Below are 15,441 nucleotides of genomic sequence, written 5' to 3' on the forward strand. Positions count from 1 at the left end.
GGACTTCCATGTGGACAGGATCATTCTGGATGCTGTGTCAGGAAGACATGGAAAGTGCCTGGGCAGAGGAGGAGCCCACAGACATCCTCCAAGGGAGGGGACTGACTTCATTTGGGGCAGAGGGGCCACAGTGGAAATGATAGGAAATGGTCAACTTCTGTATATATTTTGAAGGAAGAGCTGATGGGATTTGCTACGGGGTTTGCTAACTATGGGGTGTGAAAGAAAGGAAAGGAGGCTCTCTCTAACGTTCTGGCCTGAGGAACTGGAAGGCTGGAGGGGCCTCTTTCTGCAACAGGTGACTGACGTGGGGGTGTTGTTTGGAATTTGGTTTAGACATCTTAGCTGTCAAGTATCTAGACATCCGGGTTGGTCACACAAGTGAGAGGATATTTGCATGTTGCATCCAGATACGAGAACCTGGTTGGATCTATGCACTTGGGAATAAGGAGCAGATGGACGGTCTTTAAAGGTCTGGGTCACCACAGGAAGGAGAATGTGCAGGCAGAAAAGAGGTGCAAGTCCTCAGCCCTGGGGCCATCTACTGTTCACAGGTCAAGTGAAAGAGGAGGAGGCAGCCAAGGAGATGGAGAAGGAGTAGCCAGAGAGGTGGGAGGAGGACCCCAGAGAACAGTGTCCTGGAGGCCAGGGGAAGGAAGTGTTCTGGGCAGAAGGGAATCAAGTGTGTTAAATGCTGGCGACAGGCCAAGCACAGGAAACTAAACTAACAGTTCAGTTACAATCATGTTGTCAGACTCTATAGAAAAGATGCAAGATCGTGGCTAAGATCCCGCCATATTTCACGGATTCTAAGACATCTGAATGTGTATTTGAATCAATGCCTTTTCATAGCTTGGTCACAGTGGGTTTTCTTCCTTAGTGGAATATAAAAAAAATGGTATGTCACCATCAGTGGTGTCTTAGATCTGATAAAACATAGTAAGAGTCATTATTTTTTTAACATATAAACTTGAACCCAACTACGTTTTAAAAGTTGACATAACAAACACACTTAATGTGTCAAATTCTGTGCACAGCCTTTGATGTTAACAACCAGTTATTTGTGAAGAACGAACAACAGAAATCTAGAAATTCCTCCTCCTCGGCAAAATCTGCTTATGTAACACCTGACCAGGCTGATTCAAGGGCACTCATTTTTAAGAATTTTTTTTGTTTCTATTTGTATTTTAGTCCTCTGTGGGGAAAATGCTAATATGTCTTTCAATACCCCAAAGAGCTTAAATTTAAAAGCTGCTAGTTAGGTAAATTACAAAATAAAATACGCATTTAAAATTTAAATACCTTCTCCATAAAGCCTAGAGGAAGACGTGATCAGTGGGCCAGCCTGGGGGGGTTGGGATGGACAGCAGCCTGTGACACCATAGGGCAAATGCCCCTCTCTGGCCACTTTGTGCATGAGATGATGCTTTTTAGGCTACAGTGATAAGAGGAGCTTTTCCCCTGCAACAGTTCTGTCCACTGTATAATTGACAGACATCCTCAGAGGTTAAACAGAAAGGTGCTGTCTGCCGGAAGTGGCATCTCTGGACACAAAGGTGGAAAAGGCAGTGGGGTGAGGGGTTCATGGGGAAAAAAGCCGCTTCCAGCTGCTGGAAAATCACTGTGGTAGGGTAGCCCCCGGGGAGGGGGCAAAGGACCTGGTGGCCTCTTCAGTGAGACATTGTACTCTCTTCAGCCCGGCTTCCTGGTGTTTCCACTTCAAGTTCTCATAGGAAATGTGGGCTGACAGTAAGGTGACCGTCTGGAATTTTTGACAAGGTGGCTTCAGGCAAAAAAGGAAGGTTTCTCTGCTCGCAACTGGCTGCTATCTGAGGCTGGGAAAACCCAAGTTCAACAGATGTGACTTCTGATTAGCAAAGCACCTCTGACTTACTGGTCACAGCCTTTATTTATTACAAGAACCCTTGGAGCCATAAGCCCACTGGATATCTGGCTTTCAAATTTTCTCCTTTCAAGCAATCGAAGAAAAAAATCGAAAAGCAGGTAATCAGTGTGACTTCTACAAAGGACAACTCTTTACTGATGACAGTTTTGTAGTTGGTTTCCTTCAGAACAAGCTGGGCTTTGCTAAGGGCAATAACGTTTTCTTAATGCCACATGATTAAAAAAAAAAAAAAATCAGCCAAAGAAACCTAGCCATTTCCAGCCTCAGGTGATTCATGGGAAATCCAGACTGTAAGAATCACGGGGCAGTATCTAGAGTCAGACTGGCGTCCAAGTTTAAAACCTGGCTTTGCCACTTCCTAGCTGCGTGACCTGGAGCAAGTTACTACCTCCACCTCAGTTTCCCCATCTGTAAAATGGTAATGATAGTGGCCTACCTCCCAGAGTTATGGAAATTAGGTTAATACTCAGAAAATACCTGGAGCAGGATATGGCGCTCAGTCGGCATGAGATAAGTCTTTGTTGAAGAAAAGTAGATTTAATGGCAGCAAGAGAGAGACCTTTCTTATAAGATTAGAAAAACAGATTTCATAATCACAGTGTAAGAGGTCATCTTTGCATCCCAGAATCACTTCATGATCTGGCCTATGTCAATACAAAGAGACACCCCACAGTGTCACTTTAGGGGGAAAAAAAAGGAGTGGAGAAGTACTTATTATCCAATTCCTAACACACTTCATTTGTTCTTCTCTGAATGCTGCATAGAGAAGTTTTCATAATTCAGTTGAAATGTTTTAAGCCATTCCTGAAACCTGATGGAAGAGAATATTGATACTGTTCAAATGGGGCATATGAGGCACAGCTTCTGGTTACTAGACATCTGTCCCCTAACCAGTCACTGAAACTTTGGGGAAAGACTCGTGCCAGAAACGCCATCCCTATTAGACTGCCTCCTTGGAAAGAGGAGGAAGGCTGCAGAGCTGGGAATCCAAGAAAAGGGTTTCCTTCACAACCCCCATAAAAACCAATTCTCCTGCACCTGACCCATCCTAAAGGAGAAACCACAGGCTGGGAAGGAAGGAAACACATTTCCTAAACCTATCATTGGAATTCCTAAGGACCAGAACCAAGAATGCTGTTCTTGAGTAAAACCTAAAGACAATGCAGATGAGAAGGGATAGGTTTTGCTTGTTGGCTAGGTAATGTGGGACGATGTCACATATAGCTCTGCTTGAGCAGTGGCTTGTGGATAGAGGAAAAGATGGAAGAAACAAAAGATATATTACCAGAAATTCTCCGGATCTAAAAGGTAGCATGGGTCGAGGACTATGTCCTGAACTTTACACAAGCAAATTATTCCCGGTTCTGAAGCAGCACTGTTTCCCCCAAAGTACAGTCTTTACAACTAGATTGGGATACACATCTTATACAAATAAAGTTATGCAACCGAGTTATGCAAATACGAGGTTTAACCCCCAAGCCAGCTAGTCCACACTTGAACTTCATCTTGGGGTTTCAAGCCTGAGATGCGGAAGCAGTTTGGCTGTGGACTGTGTTTAACTTCACCGTTCAGTTTTTGCAACACTGAAGGATAGGACTTCAGAACAGAAGATGTTAGAGATAAATGAATCCAAGTCCTTCGTCACTCCAGTGAGCACCACCAGGCCCCACAAGCTCCATCCCTTTCCACAGCTTCCCTCTCCATCAACGGTGGCCCACTGCACCTGTCCCCTGGGGCATGGGGTGCTTGCCACCCCCAATGGCCCCAGGCCACACTATCCCCTCAGCCGTGCCCCTCACACCATGAGGGCAGGCTGGGTGAGCAAAAGCCCTTTGTCTCACCCTCAAGAATGCTGAGAACCAGATGCCACGTGCCACACGGTCAGTTCCCTTCAAGCTCTTCTTGTGCTGCTCAGTCAGGCCTTGAGGCGTATTATGGCCAACGTTCTTAGTACAGATGTTTTCTCCACAGCCATTTTTCCTGGCCCCTGTGACTCACTAAGTCTCACACTTAATGGAGTTCTACTTGTGTTGAACATCAGATACAACTGTCTCTTACCCTGACATCAGCTCTGCATAAATGCTTAGTACAGCTCAACTTCCTGACTATCCTCTGAGGAAAGAGAGAAAGAAAAAAAAAGCCGAGCTGGCAGCTTGATCAATATTACAGATGATCTCATTTGATCGTTAGAAACAACCCCATGAGACAGGAGTTCTGTCCACATTCCAGATAGAAAAACTGAGGAGAGGATCAGTAGCTTGGCATAGTTGCCTAGTGAGGGCTGAGAGTCCAGCCCATCAGCCCTCATCCTTCACAGCACCATGCTACCTCCCCGGGTGAAGCACCACGTTACCAACCCCGTCTTTCCTGAGTTTTGGTTGCTTCTTTGAACATACATCTTTTGAATATGTCTTCCGCCAACTCCTACTTCTCTTCATGGCATCATAGAAAAGGAGAAAATGGAAATAATGGACAAATGAGTTACAACAATATATTTGCAATAGTCTAGGCTTCGACTGTCTGCCCACACCACACCCCTCCTCCTCCAAACACTGGAGGGACACAAGTGAGCAGCGGTGTTGCACACTCGTTACCAGCTCAGAATTCAAGGCCAACTGCCTGAGTGCCAGTCCTGGCTCACGATGGACTTGAGGTATGATCTTTGTCAGGTCATGCAACCCTTCTGTGCCTTCTACATTCTTAATATGTAAAATGGGCATGATCCTGACATTAGAAGGTTGTTCTAGGAATTAAATAAGAAAGTACCTATAACCACAGAATAGTGCCTGGCACACACTAAGCATTCAATAACCATGAAGTATTATTTCTCCCTCTTCCCGCAAAACAGTGTGTCAATAATAAGGCTTTACACAGATTCCCTTGGAGCAATTTCCTTAGAGAACAATTCTGGACAAGTAAAACTTGAGTTCAAGTCAGAGAATGTCAAGAGCAACCAGGAAGGTGCTCAAATGCCTGAAAGACAGGCTAAGAGGGTGTAAAGAAAGGATAAATGAAGGGGGGGATGATTCTGTCTCTTCAAGGTCAAGGTGGGAATGTTCCACCTAGACTTTAAGAGCTTTAAGTATTTCTTTACTTTCACCTGTAGCCCAGATCTAATTCATCTCCAGTCATCAGCTTCTTCACTTCTCCAACTCTGAAATTACCCAATTAAGATGATTAATTAAGCGAAACATCACCACCACCTCCAGCCCCCACTGAATGACCAGCTAGGGGCCATCAGCATTCCCATGAGGGCAATCCAGGGAGAAACCAGCCGAAGATGTCCCCCTGTCCCCCTCTGAAACATGCCTTCATCTTTCTCTCCCTCATTCACTCCTGAGTCCCTGAGGCCAAACGGCTAACTAAGTTCTTAGGTCCCACAGCCACAGCCTTCAGTAGCCTCACAAGCAAACAGCCTCTCCATTTTGTCATTCAAGAAACTGGAGAAAATGCTTTCAAACCGCAACAGCCTTTGTACTGGGCAGAACCCTATAGTCCTCTGAGCAGAGAGGCAACATGGAAAATATAAAAATCACCGTCCCAGGAGTTAAGTTATGGCCACATGACCCTGGGCAAGGCACTGTTCTTCCCTGAGATTCAGGTACAAGTATACCCTCCTTGTGACCACTGCAAAGCTATTCTCAGGAACTCTGCTGTGGCTGGGGTTTACTGGCCCAGAGGAGACCACCAAGGTCTCCCTCTGCATAAAAATTCAGAAATGCACGAGATCCCTGGACACAGCTTCTGCACTGCAATTGAGGGGACACACTTGAAGAAACTGAAAGACCCAGAAGTAGTTTTCTAACCGCTGCTTAGTCTCTACCATGCTACAAAATGTCTCACACTCTCCCTGAAAGCTCGCACTGTTACTGCACATTCTCTTGGGCCTCCCCAATTGTGCGTCCTGGCTTAAGTGGAAATCTTCACTGCCCCGACCTTACTCTCGTGCAAGCAGGAGGGCAAGCTCTCCAGTGCGGCAGTGAGCACACAGGCCTTCTTCGGCATCGGGTGTTGGTATAGGGCTAAGCCTGGCCTCTTATCTCTGCCCTGCAGCCCCTGCACTCTACTCCCTGGCATCCGCAGGATCAGTCAGGGCAGTGTTTCCCTGGACAGACTTTGATGGGATGGCAGTGCACTCGGTCACAGCAAAATGGCCACATAGATCAAAATCAGGCGACCCTGTGGTGAAGGGTTCAAGTTCCTTTATTTTACAAACCAATTTGAGACTCAAACAGAGCTAGTCTTCTGCCAGGGATCATGCAGCATTTGAGAAGAACCAGATCTGGACTTCAGGTCTCACAGGCCAATGTCATTTCTGCTGCCATGGCTCCTCCTGTGGGCTGCAGCCCAAACTCGGAAGAACTAGCCCATGGCTTCACTCAGCCAGCTCATCCTTGTTAAAAGGATGGCATCTGGTGAATGGATAAAGAAGATGTGCTATATAGATATATATACAATGGAATACTATGCAGCCATCAATAGAAATGAAATCTTGCCATTTGCGACGACATAGATGGAACGGGTATTATGCTTAGCGAAATAAGTCAATCAGAGAAAGACAATTTCATATGATCTCCCTGATATGAGGAAGTGGTGATGCAACATGGGGATTTTGGGGGGGTAGGAAAAGAATAAATGAAACAAGATGGGATCGGGAGGGAGACAAACCATAAGAGACTCTTAATGTCACAAAACAAACTGAGGGTTGCTGGGGGGAGGGGGGTGGGGAGAAGGGGGGTGGGGTTATGGACATTGGGGAGGGTATGTGCTATGGTGAGTGCTGTGAAGTGTGTAAACCTGGCGATTCACAGACCTGTACCCCTGGGGCCAATAATACATTATATGTTTATATTAAAAAGTTTTTTAAAAAAATGGATGGCATCTGGGATGTCTTGACCCTATGTGGCAATCGGCATGCCTCCCTTCCAACTCTCCTCCACAGCACTAGTCAGTCCCTAAACCAGGATATTCACAGCCATTCACTCTCTTGGTTTCTCTTAGAGGACAACAGGGGTGCGCTGGAGTCTACAGCGGGTTGCATCTGTCTCCTGTCCCTCTCTCCATTCTCTCCACTCAAAGTCTATCGGTTCCCTGAGCAAGCAGATGAAGGGGGGGGGCAGACCACTCCCCAAACGACTCTCTCTCTCTCCACGGCTCTGGTGTGCCTGAGAGACATGTTGTAGCAAGTGCACAGTACCTCTGTGGGTGGCAGACCCGTGAGGTAAGACCAAGATGTCCTGGTAAAAACTAGTCTTTTTTCAGAAGGGCACGAAGGAGAAATGGAGCTATTTGTAAGCAAAATACAGGATAACTGCCGTGTTTTCCTCACTCCCACATGTGTCTCATGGTCCTGTTTTGTAACTCATCCCTTCAGCGGTCTGCAGACTGGGTAACAGTCTAATAGAAATATATTAAATAAATAAATAATCATGTTAATTAATTAACTAACATTAATTAATATAAATATACAAAGGAACACATGGCTAGAACTCAAGAAGCTCTCCAGGAAGAACTAGACTGCTTCCTTAAGTACAGCTGCGCGCATGATAAAGGCAAATACTCCAGCCTTTCTCACGGTCATCCTTTCTGGGGGTGAATCGGGAAACCAACGGAGAGATGACCAGAGGGGACAGTGGGGCTCGTGAGTCGTCTCTACCATCACCAACCGCCCTCGTCACAACTACTGCTTGCAGACAATTGGCCCCACTGCCGGCAACGCACTGCGCGCTGGGCACCCACTCAGTTCACTCTCACAACAAACCATGCACTATTACGACTCCCATCTTACCCATAAGGAAAATGAGGCACAGGGGGTTAACTAACGGGACCTGGATCACGTAGCTAGTAAGTGGAACCAGATTCCAGAGTCTTTGCTCTTCAGCGCTTATGGTAACACCTTTTTTTCCCAACCTTCTAAACAGAGGCCCAGAGAAGTGTAAGGTCTTCACTGAAAGGAACAGGGAATGGAAAATCCAGAATTTGAGAACCCAGACAGCTTTACTGCTGTCGTTTCTAGTTCGTGAGACTGCTTTCCCTCCCAGGCCCCCTTATCTCTCACCTCCGACCCAACCACAGGACTCCCATACTTAAGTCCCTGCTCAAGGTCTCCCCACCAGACCAAGTCCTCTCCATTCTACTTATACACAAGCACGGAAGCATTCGCAAATTAGCAGTTTTCTCCCTCTTCTCATCTCCCAGCTCCCCAGTGTCCACGGGTCAAAGTTTTCCACTTTGAAGAAGCGAATCAGATGGAGGAATACCAGCAGTTTTTGTAGATGTTTTTTGCATATTTTAAAGCACAGCTATCATGGAAGCCTCCTTTAGCTCTGAATACTAATTCTTGGTATCTGTGGCAATCTTGTATCAAGAACCCACCTTCAGATCTTTATGTTAAATCCCTAACACCAAATATTATCACAACTCAAAAGGAAAAAATCCAATAGTTCAATGGGTTGAAAACCAACCAACCTTGAAAAGGATTAAGTGGATTAATTAGCTCATGGGCAGAACTTTCTATGATGGAAATGTTTTCTACCTGTCCTGTCCAATACGGTCATTACTAGCCACATGCAGCCATCGAGCCTTTGAACTGGAGCGGGTACAACTGAGGTATTGAATTTTTTAATTTTCATTCATTTCACCTTTAAATTACACAGGGCAGGTGGCTCCCATATGGGCCAGCTGGGCTCCAGACCACCCTTCCCAGGACCCTGTGCTACTAACCAGGCATGGGGTCACACAGTAAAACCCAGTTGTCTACTCTCTAAGGACTTCAAAGCAATGTGGGGAGACAAACCACATATGCACACACAGGTCAGCAGTGACAGTAAGAGCTACGGGAATTACAAAACAGCATCTTAGAATCTAGTTCTACAGAAAGAGCCCTTTACCCTTTGGTTACTGGGTTTACAAAACAGTCAGCTACAGAAAGAATGTTGTCAGCTCCTTGTACTATGGCTTTTGCGGTCCTTATATGTCCTGTACTTAAAGTAGCTACACCCGAAGAGTCACTGCCCCTGCCAAATGCTTACTATCTCCCCAAGACATGGGAGGAAGAATGCGCTAATCAGGAGCTAAGCTCGGGGCAAAGGAGATAAATCCAATTCCTGTTTCTCTCATTTTATTTTCTCTTCATAGCCTTAAGTATGAGAGAAAAAGAAAAAATGATCAGGGAGAAATACTGTCCATCTCTTGCTCCTTTTGTCACTTTGCAGGGCCCTCCTCACTGGATGTTCCTCTCAACGGCACGAGCATTTTCAGGCGGATTTCTACTCCTCAACCTGTTTTTCAAACTTGCCCTCCGAAGCCCTAGACCAACCGGTTGGCCGGGAAGCCAACTTCAACCTTCTGCAAATAGTCAAAGAGAACAGGGAATAATGGAAAGAAGAAGAGAGACAGATAAGAAAGGGAGAAAGAAGAGGGAAAAGGGAAGGAAAGGTAAATAGAAATGGCCCATAAAGGAACAGTGAAGACAGAGCAGCAGTTGATGGCCATCCTCAGCATCCCCATTCTCAAGGGGGCCTGGACCACAGTTCTCTATCTTCTGTGCTTACCAGGAAGAGAATGGCATGACTATTTCGAGATCATTTGAGCTTCTTGCATCGCAACGTATGGCCGGTTAAGTACAGACCAAATTTCACTATCTTCACTTTTGTGCCTTTTGTGACAAAACAAACAAACCAAAAACTACTGTTTCCCATGTAACCTCCCAATTAACGTGAACCCACACTCGTTCTTAACTTCAGATGGACTATTTTGGATGCACCACTTGCCTCATTGTGTTGGGCTTTACTACAGAAAGAACTAAAGTTTTTTAAAAGTGACAGAAACATGGCAATGGAGCGTTAACAATAGACGTACATCTTGATGACACTCGGACCCGGTAATGAACTCTCACACAGGCTCTGGTGTCTAAAAATTCTGAAGGGACTTCTAATTCTGTTGCTGCTGGAGACCTATTACAGGGAACCACAGTACAGTCCCAACCTACCAGACGCAACACTGCGATGACTTCAGAAAGGAAGGAGGCACACAAGGTACCACAGCACATTCACTCCTCGATCCTCCTGGCTACACAGTGTCTCACCCACTGTTTCCAATACTAGCATTCCGTGAAAGTGGGATTGCAGTTTTCTAGAGTTCAACTTTAAAAAACCCGAAGTCCACAGTAGGTAGAGAGGGGTGAGTGGGGCCTAACAGAGAAGAGGCTGTCATTGGTGACAAAGTTGGGAACCAAGACCCCAGTTTCAGAGTGCAGATGGTCTATAAGGCACTCAGGATCTTGGGCACGTCTGCTGAAGGCAGGCGGGGGTAAGGGAGGTCCTGCACACCCTTTTATAGGGCACGCCCCAGAGCTAGGTGATTGTATCCCCACTCTCATCCTCATGAACAATTCAGTGGGAAAGGATGAGGACCACATTAAGACCTTATTATACAGGATCATCGGCTGCCCGGAACTCACAGTGATCAGATCAAACAGGCAGAGTTTCTAGAGGCCTCTCTGAGTCCCTGAATGGTTTTTATGAAACAGAACCTCTCTTTGTAATGGGATTTTACCTGGTTGTACCTTTGAGAATAGCAATTTGGAAAGAGGAGACCTTCCTCAGGAAAAAAACAAAACCAAACCAACCAAAAAAACACCTTAAATATAAACATCTCGATGCAAAAACCTGGGGGAAAGGTTAATCTATGGGAAGAGGGGGTTGCCCCTGAATGAGACTATTGTTATTTAGCTGGAAAAGCATCTTGCCCAGGTCCTGCTATCCTAGGAGGCATGGTCCGGCTTTGTTTGATTTGGCACTGGTATTCTTTTTACGAAACAGGATATTGTTTCAAGGACACAGGCACGGAAGTTTACAAGGTGACAGTGGTCATAGGAACGTCTAAGTTCCTGCATTAGGCTGCTTTCTGCTGCTGGACCCAGTTTTATTTCTACGATTCCCAGTGTTCTCAAGAATTCTGACAACGAGGCTGCAAAAGGGCATTTAGAAATACAGCTGATCGAGATCTAATCCGTAAGTGCAACTACTAGAGCAACAAAGTCACTTCTTTAATAAAGTGGGAGGAGAGTTCCAGACATTTACAAATCCAGCAGGATGTTCTAGGCTAATTTTCTCTTAATGAGATAGATCAGAATGAGTGTTACAACTGGTCACTTAAAGGGCAATTCAATGAAATACCCGATCCTGGACGGATCCTAGACCAGAGGAAGAAGAGATGCTATCAGTCAAGGGCTTTTTGGGTCAATCAGCAACACTGGACTATGGACAGTGAATTAAAATATCATATCCATATTAAATTGATTGAGTTGAAAATGACCACTTTTTTTTTTTAAAGAGACTGTCCTTATTGTCAGGAAATACATACCAAAGTATCTAGGCATAAAGTGCCATGCAATGATTTAGAAAAATTACTGTACATATGTACAATAATGACTTATGATGGGGCAGCATCCTGATAAACGCAGCACAGGCTGAAAACATCATTTAATAGAGTAAGTCATGAGTGCATTTAATACATCTAACCCATTATGCTCAATTAAAAAAAAAATACACCTCATCTACCAAACATCACAGCTTAGCCTAGCCTACCCTAACCATGCTCCAAACACTCTTATCAGCCTACACCGGGCAAAATCATCAAACACAAAGCCTATTTTGAAATAAAGCGTTGACTATCTTAGGTAATTTACTGAATGCTCTACTGAAAGTGAAAAACAGAACAGTTATTTGGGGCCATAATGGTTATAAGTGTACTGGTTGTTCACCCGTGGGATCTGATGGCTGACTGGGAGCTACTATTGTCCAGCATCATGAAAGAGGATCATACTGTGTATCACTAGCCCAGGAAAAGATCAAAATTCATAATCTGAAGTACAATTGATTTCTACTGAAGGCATATCATTTTGGCATCATCTTAATACTAACAAATCTTAAACTGAACCATCATTAAGTCGGGGACAGTCTACATATATATATATATTGTTTATCATGTGTTATAAAACATCAGGTGCGCCTGGGTGGCTCAGTCTGTTAAGTGTTTGCCTTCAGCTCAGGTCATGATTCCAGGGTCCTGGGATCCAGCCCCACAGTGGGCTCCACACTGAGTAGGAAGGCTGCCTCTCCCTCTTCCTCTGCCTTTTCCTTCACTCATGCTCTCTCTCAAAGAAAATCTTTTAAAAAATTATATTATACATACTATATAACATTATGTGTAACTAACATTATATGTAACATATTAGTCTATATTATGTATATGTCATAATATAAAGTCTGTATGTATTTTTATGTAAAAAGTGCAAAAAATAAAGCAATAGGGCAGAATTTAACAATAGTTCAATCTGGGCAAAGATATACTGGTATTCTTTGCACTATTGCAAATTTTTCTGAAGTCTGAAATTATATCCAATCAAAAATATACTTTATTAAAAAGGAGGGGAGAATTAAAGCCTTTCTTCCCCAGCTGGGTTGCCAGCAAAGAGATGTCTTATTCAAGTCTATGAAAGTTCTATCCCAGGGAGGATGTTGGCCTCAGTCTGATTTTCACTCGGTTTGATCATTCACACAGACTAGCAAAAGGAAGTAAAATGAAGGTTGTTTTTTTTTTTTTAACTTTCTCTAAATATCTGATTATAAAAATTCCATGTGCTTATTATAGAAAATTTGCGGAAAAGAACAGAAAACTAATAAAAAAAATGAAACATGCATAAATTCCACCATACCCCACCAAAATGGAAGAAACATTATTTTTATTTTGGTGTATTTCTCTTCAGTCTTTTTCCCAAAGTTTTCAGAATTGGGATTATATTGTATGAAATGTGTAGCCTGTTTTGGTTTTATTGTTTTCCTTTAACCTAGTATTAACATTTTCCTATGTCATGGGTAAAAAAGGAAAAAAAAAATTGATTCAATCTTCAATGGCAACATGTTTTCCACTATATGGATATGCTATAATTTACTTATTCACTTCCCTAAAACTGGGCAATGGATTATTTTCAGTTTTTACTTATTACACATAATGCTGACTTAAATGCGTAAGACCTTTGTGCTTAAATCTTTTTTTTTACTATTTCTGGTTTATACTTTTATGACAGAGTCACAAAAATTAAGTTATTGGGGCAAAGGGCATAAACATTGTTAAGATTAAATGCAAAAAAAGGTCAAACGACTTTTTTTTTTTTTAAATGTGGCCTATGCCTTTGTCTTTAAGGAAAAAGGAGACACCCGAAGGGGATTATCCAAACTTGGGGCTGACAGCTCAGGGAGGATTGAAAGAAAGGGAAGTTACTGCATCAAGCTCAAACCTGCAGTCTTCAGACCAAATTTCGCTGCGTGATGAGTTCTGTAAGCTGTTGCTTGTCTTCAGAAAAGGAAAAACTGAAATGTCCTGGCCTGTGTCAAGGCTGGCTGCTAGGCAGAAGATGTAGGGTCCGGCCTCAGATGATAACCAGTATATTAAGCTTAGGGTCTCTACAATCTAAAAGATCTATCCTCTTGATAGAAATGGTATCCTAAAAATTCAAGGAGGGGAAAAGCACATGTGAGAAAGTGATAGGAATCTCTAAGCAAGGTTCCAATTCAAAAAGGCAGACTTAATTAAAACAAGCTGGATTTTCTGCCCTCTAACTTTTCAGTAGTCTGGTATTGTAGAAGCAAGCCACCCAACAGTAAGAGGACACGTGGAGTCAGGCCCGTCCGTCCTGAACAAACCACCAGCCTGGGTCAAGGACACTGCCAAACCTCCAGGAACACTACCTCCTCGCTTATTAAATGACACGGTTGAACAAAGTCCCTAGGTCTCTGGTGTGTCAACAGTCTCCTCTAAATGTGCCAAGGGGAGAAAAGGGCAGAGTGATTATTCTCTCTGAACATATTATAGCCAATGCTGACCATGTCACTTTTCATAACACAACTAGATCAAATGGCCCTTGTGGATTCCAGGAACACCTGGAAGCTTAGCATTTCCCCCTCTTTCCGGCAGCAAGGACTGAGAAAGGAAAGGCAGGGGGATGTGTGAGCAAGGAGGAAAGAGGGCTCACCGTGGCCATTGCAGTAGTAGATCCACTTCTCCCGGTTCTGGGTTGGGGTCGTGGATTTCTTCAGCCCTGCCTTTTCCACAATGGCGCTGGGATCCTGCCGGGGCCCCTTCTTCAGAGTCCTTGAGCTTTTCCGGATACTGCATACCACTATCACCACAAGCACCAGCAGCAGGAAAAGCACAATCATCCAGGGCAAGTGTTCATTGATGTCAAAATGCTTATGTAAGTTCTGTCTGGGGTGACCCCTCTTGAGACCTTTGATGGGCGTGCTGGACTTCTCACCCCCAGTGGCCTCCATGGATGGCAGCAGCTTCAGGATGTGTCTATGGTGGGGGCCTTGCTGGTGGCTGACTACCTGGAGGTTTGGGAGGGTCTTGTTCACGCCTTCCTCACCCCTCGCTGAGCTTGTGTTGTCGGGGACTGTCCCTTCCTGGATGCCACTCGGTACCTTTGGTCTAACAGAGGCAGAAGAGTTGGATTCTGTTGAGTTCATGCCTAGAAAAAAAGGAGGGGGGAGAGCTTTTCTATATCTGGGGATCTGTATATGCCTCCTCTTCCTGCTCATCGCCAAGCCAGGCCAGATAATGAAAGAAAAGATGAACTTTGGCGCTTAAGAATAAATTATATTGCACATTTGCGTAAGAACTAAACTTCACAGCTAAACTTGCTTCCTCATGGCCAAGTCAAGATCATCTCAGGGACCCACCATCTGAACTTCACAGAAGCTTCCCCTGTGCTTCACACACAGAGCAGACTCATGTATGCTCAGGGCTCTAGTCAGCTCTTCACATTGGATCAATTATTCACAAAATTAGTTCCAACTGAATCCCTTTATTCTTCCTTTCCCGCTTTTTGGCCATTTCAAGAGACAATGGTAAAACTGACAATATGACTAAGCTAGGGAAAAGAGCTCAAACTTAAATCCAAATCTGACCAGTGAAAGCTCTGGTGAGACCAATCAGTGAATAAAACAAGGCTTTCTTAGGATTTATTATTAAGAGATAAGTTTTGGGCTGACAGCTCTGAAGGAAGGAGTTCCTTCAGAGAAGCTTCCACAGTAGTCTTCACTAAGGAGTGTGACAGCCAGGTATTTCAAGTCCCAAGAGACAGGACCTGGATTGCGTCATTCTGTGAGAAAACCTGCACAGGTCATTCCAGCTCTCTGAACTTGTTTCTTCATTTCAAAATGGTGGTCATAAGGCCCTCCTTACAGAATTATCATGAAGGTCCAATGTAATCACACATGAAGAGTATGCTAGAAAGCACAACTCAAGTTGGCAATCACCTCAAGAAAATTAACCAAAAAGGATTTGGAAAAAAAAGAATAAATTTTTTTATTCTGCCTGGGACCCCAAATCCTGAAGGCAGCTAGGATACTCGATGAAGGGTATAAAATTAAAATCGTTCAAAAAAAAAAAACTTATTTTCCAGATGTGAATGTTATTTATCTTCAGCAGGCTACAAACGTGGTTGTTTCCCAAAGCTTCTAACTTTCGTT

The 15,441-nt window shown here is 44.1% G+C and overlaps 1 protein-coding gene across 1 annotated transcript in view; it reads right to left on the bottom strand.

Annotated features, from left to right (window-relative positions):
* Positions 1–15,441, bottom strand: part of TNFRSF21 (TNF receptor superfamily member 21) — a 64,606-nt gene that overhangs the window by 28,517 nt on the left and 20,648 nt on the right. Inside the window, exon 3 of the mRNA XM_044252406.1 lies at positions 13,944–14,438. Coding sequence (XP_044108341.1) covers positions 13,944–14,438 — 495 coding nt within the window. The remainder of the gene's footprint in view (positions 1–13,943; positions 14,439–15,441) is intronic.

Source organism: Neovison vison, chromosome 1 (genome assembly GCF_020171115.1).
Source record: "Neovison vison isolate M4711 chromosome 1, ASM_NN_V1, whole genome shotgun sequence".
NCBI lineage: Eukaryota > Metazoa > Chordata > Mammalia > Carnivora > Mustelidae > Neogale > Neogale vison.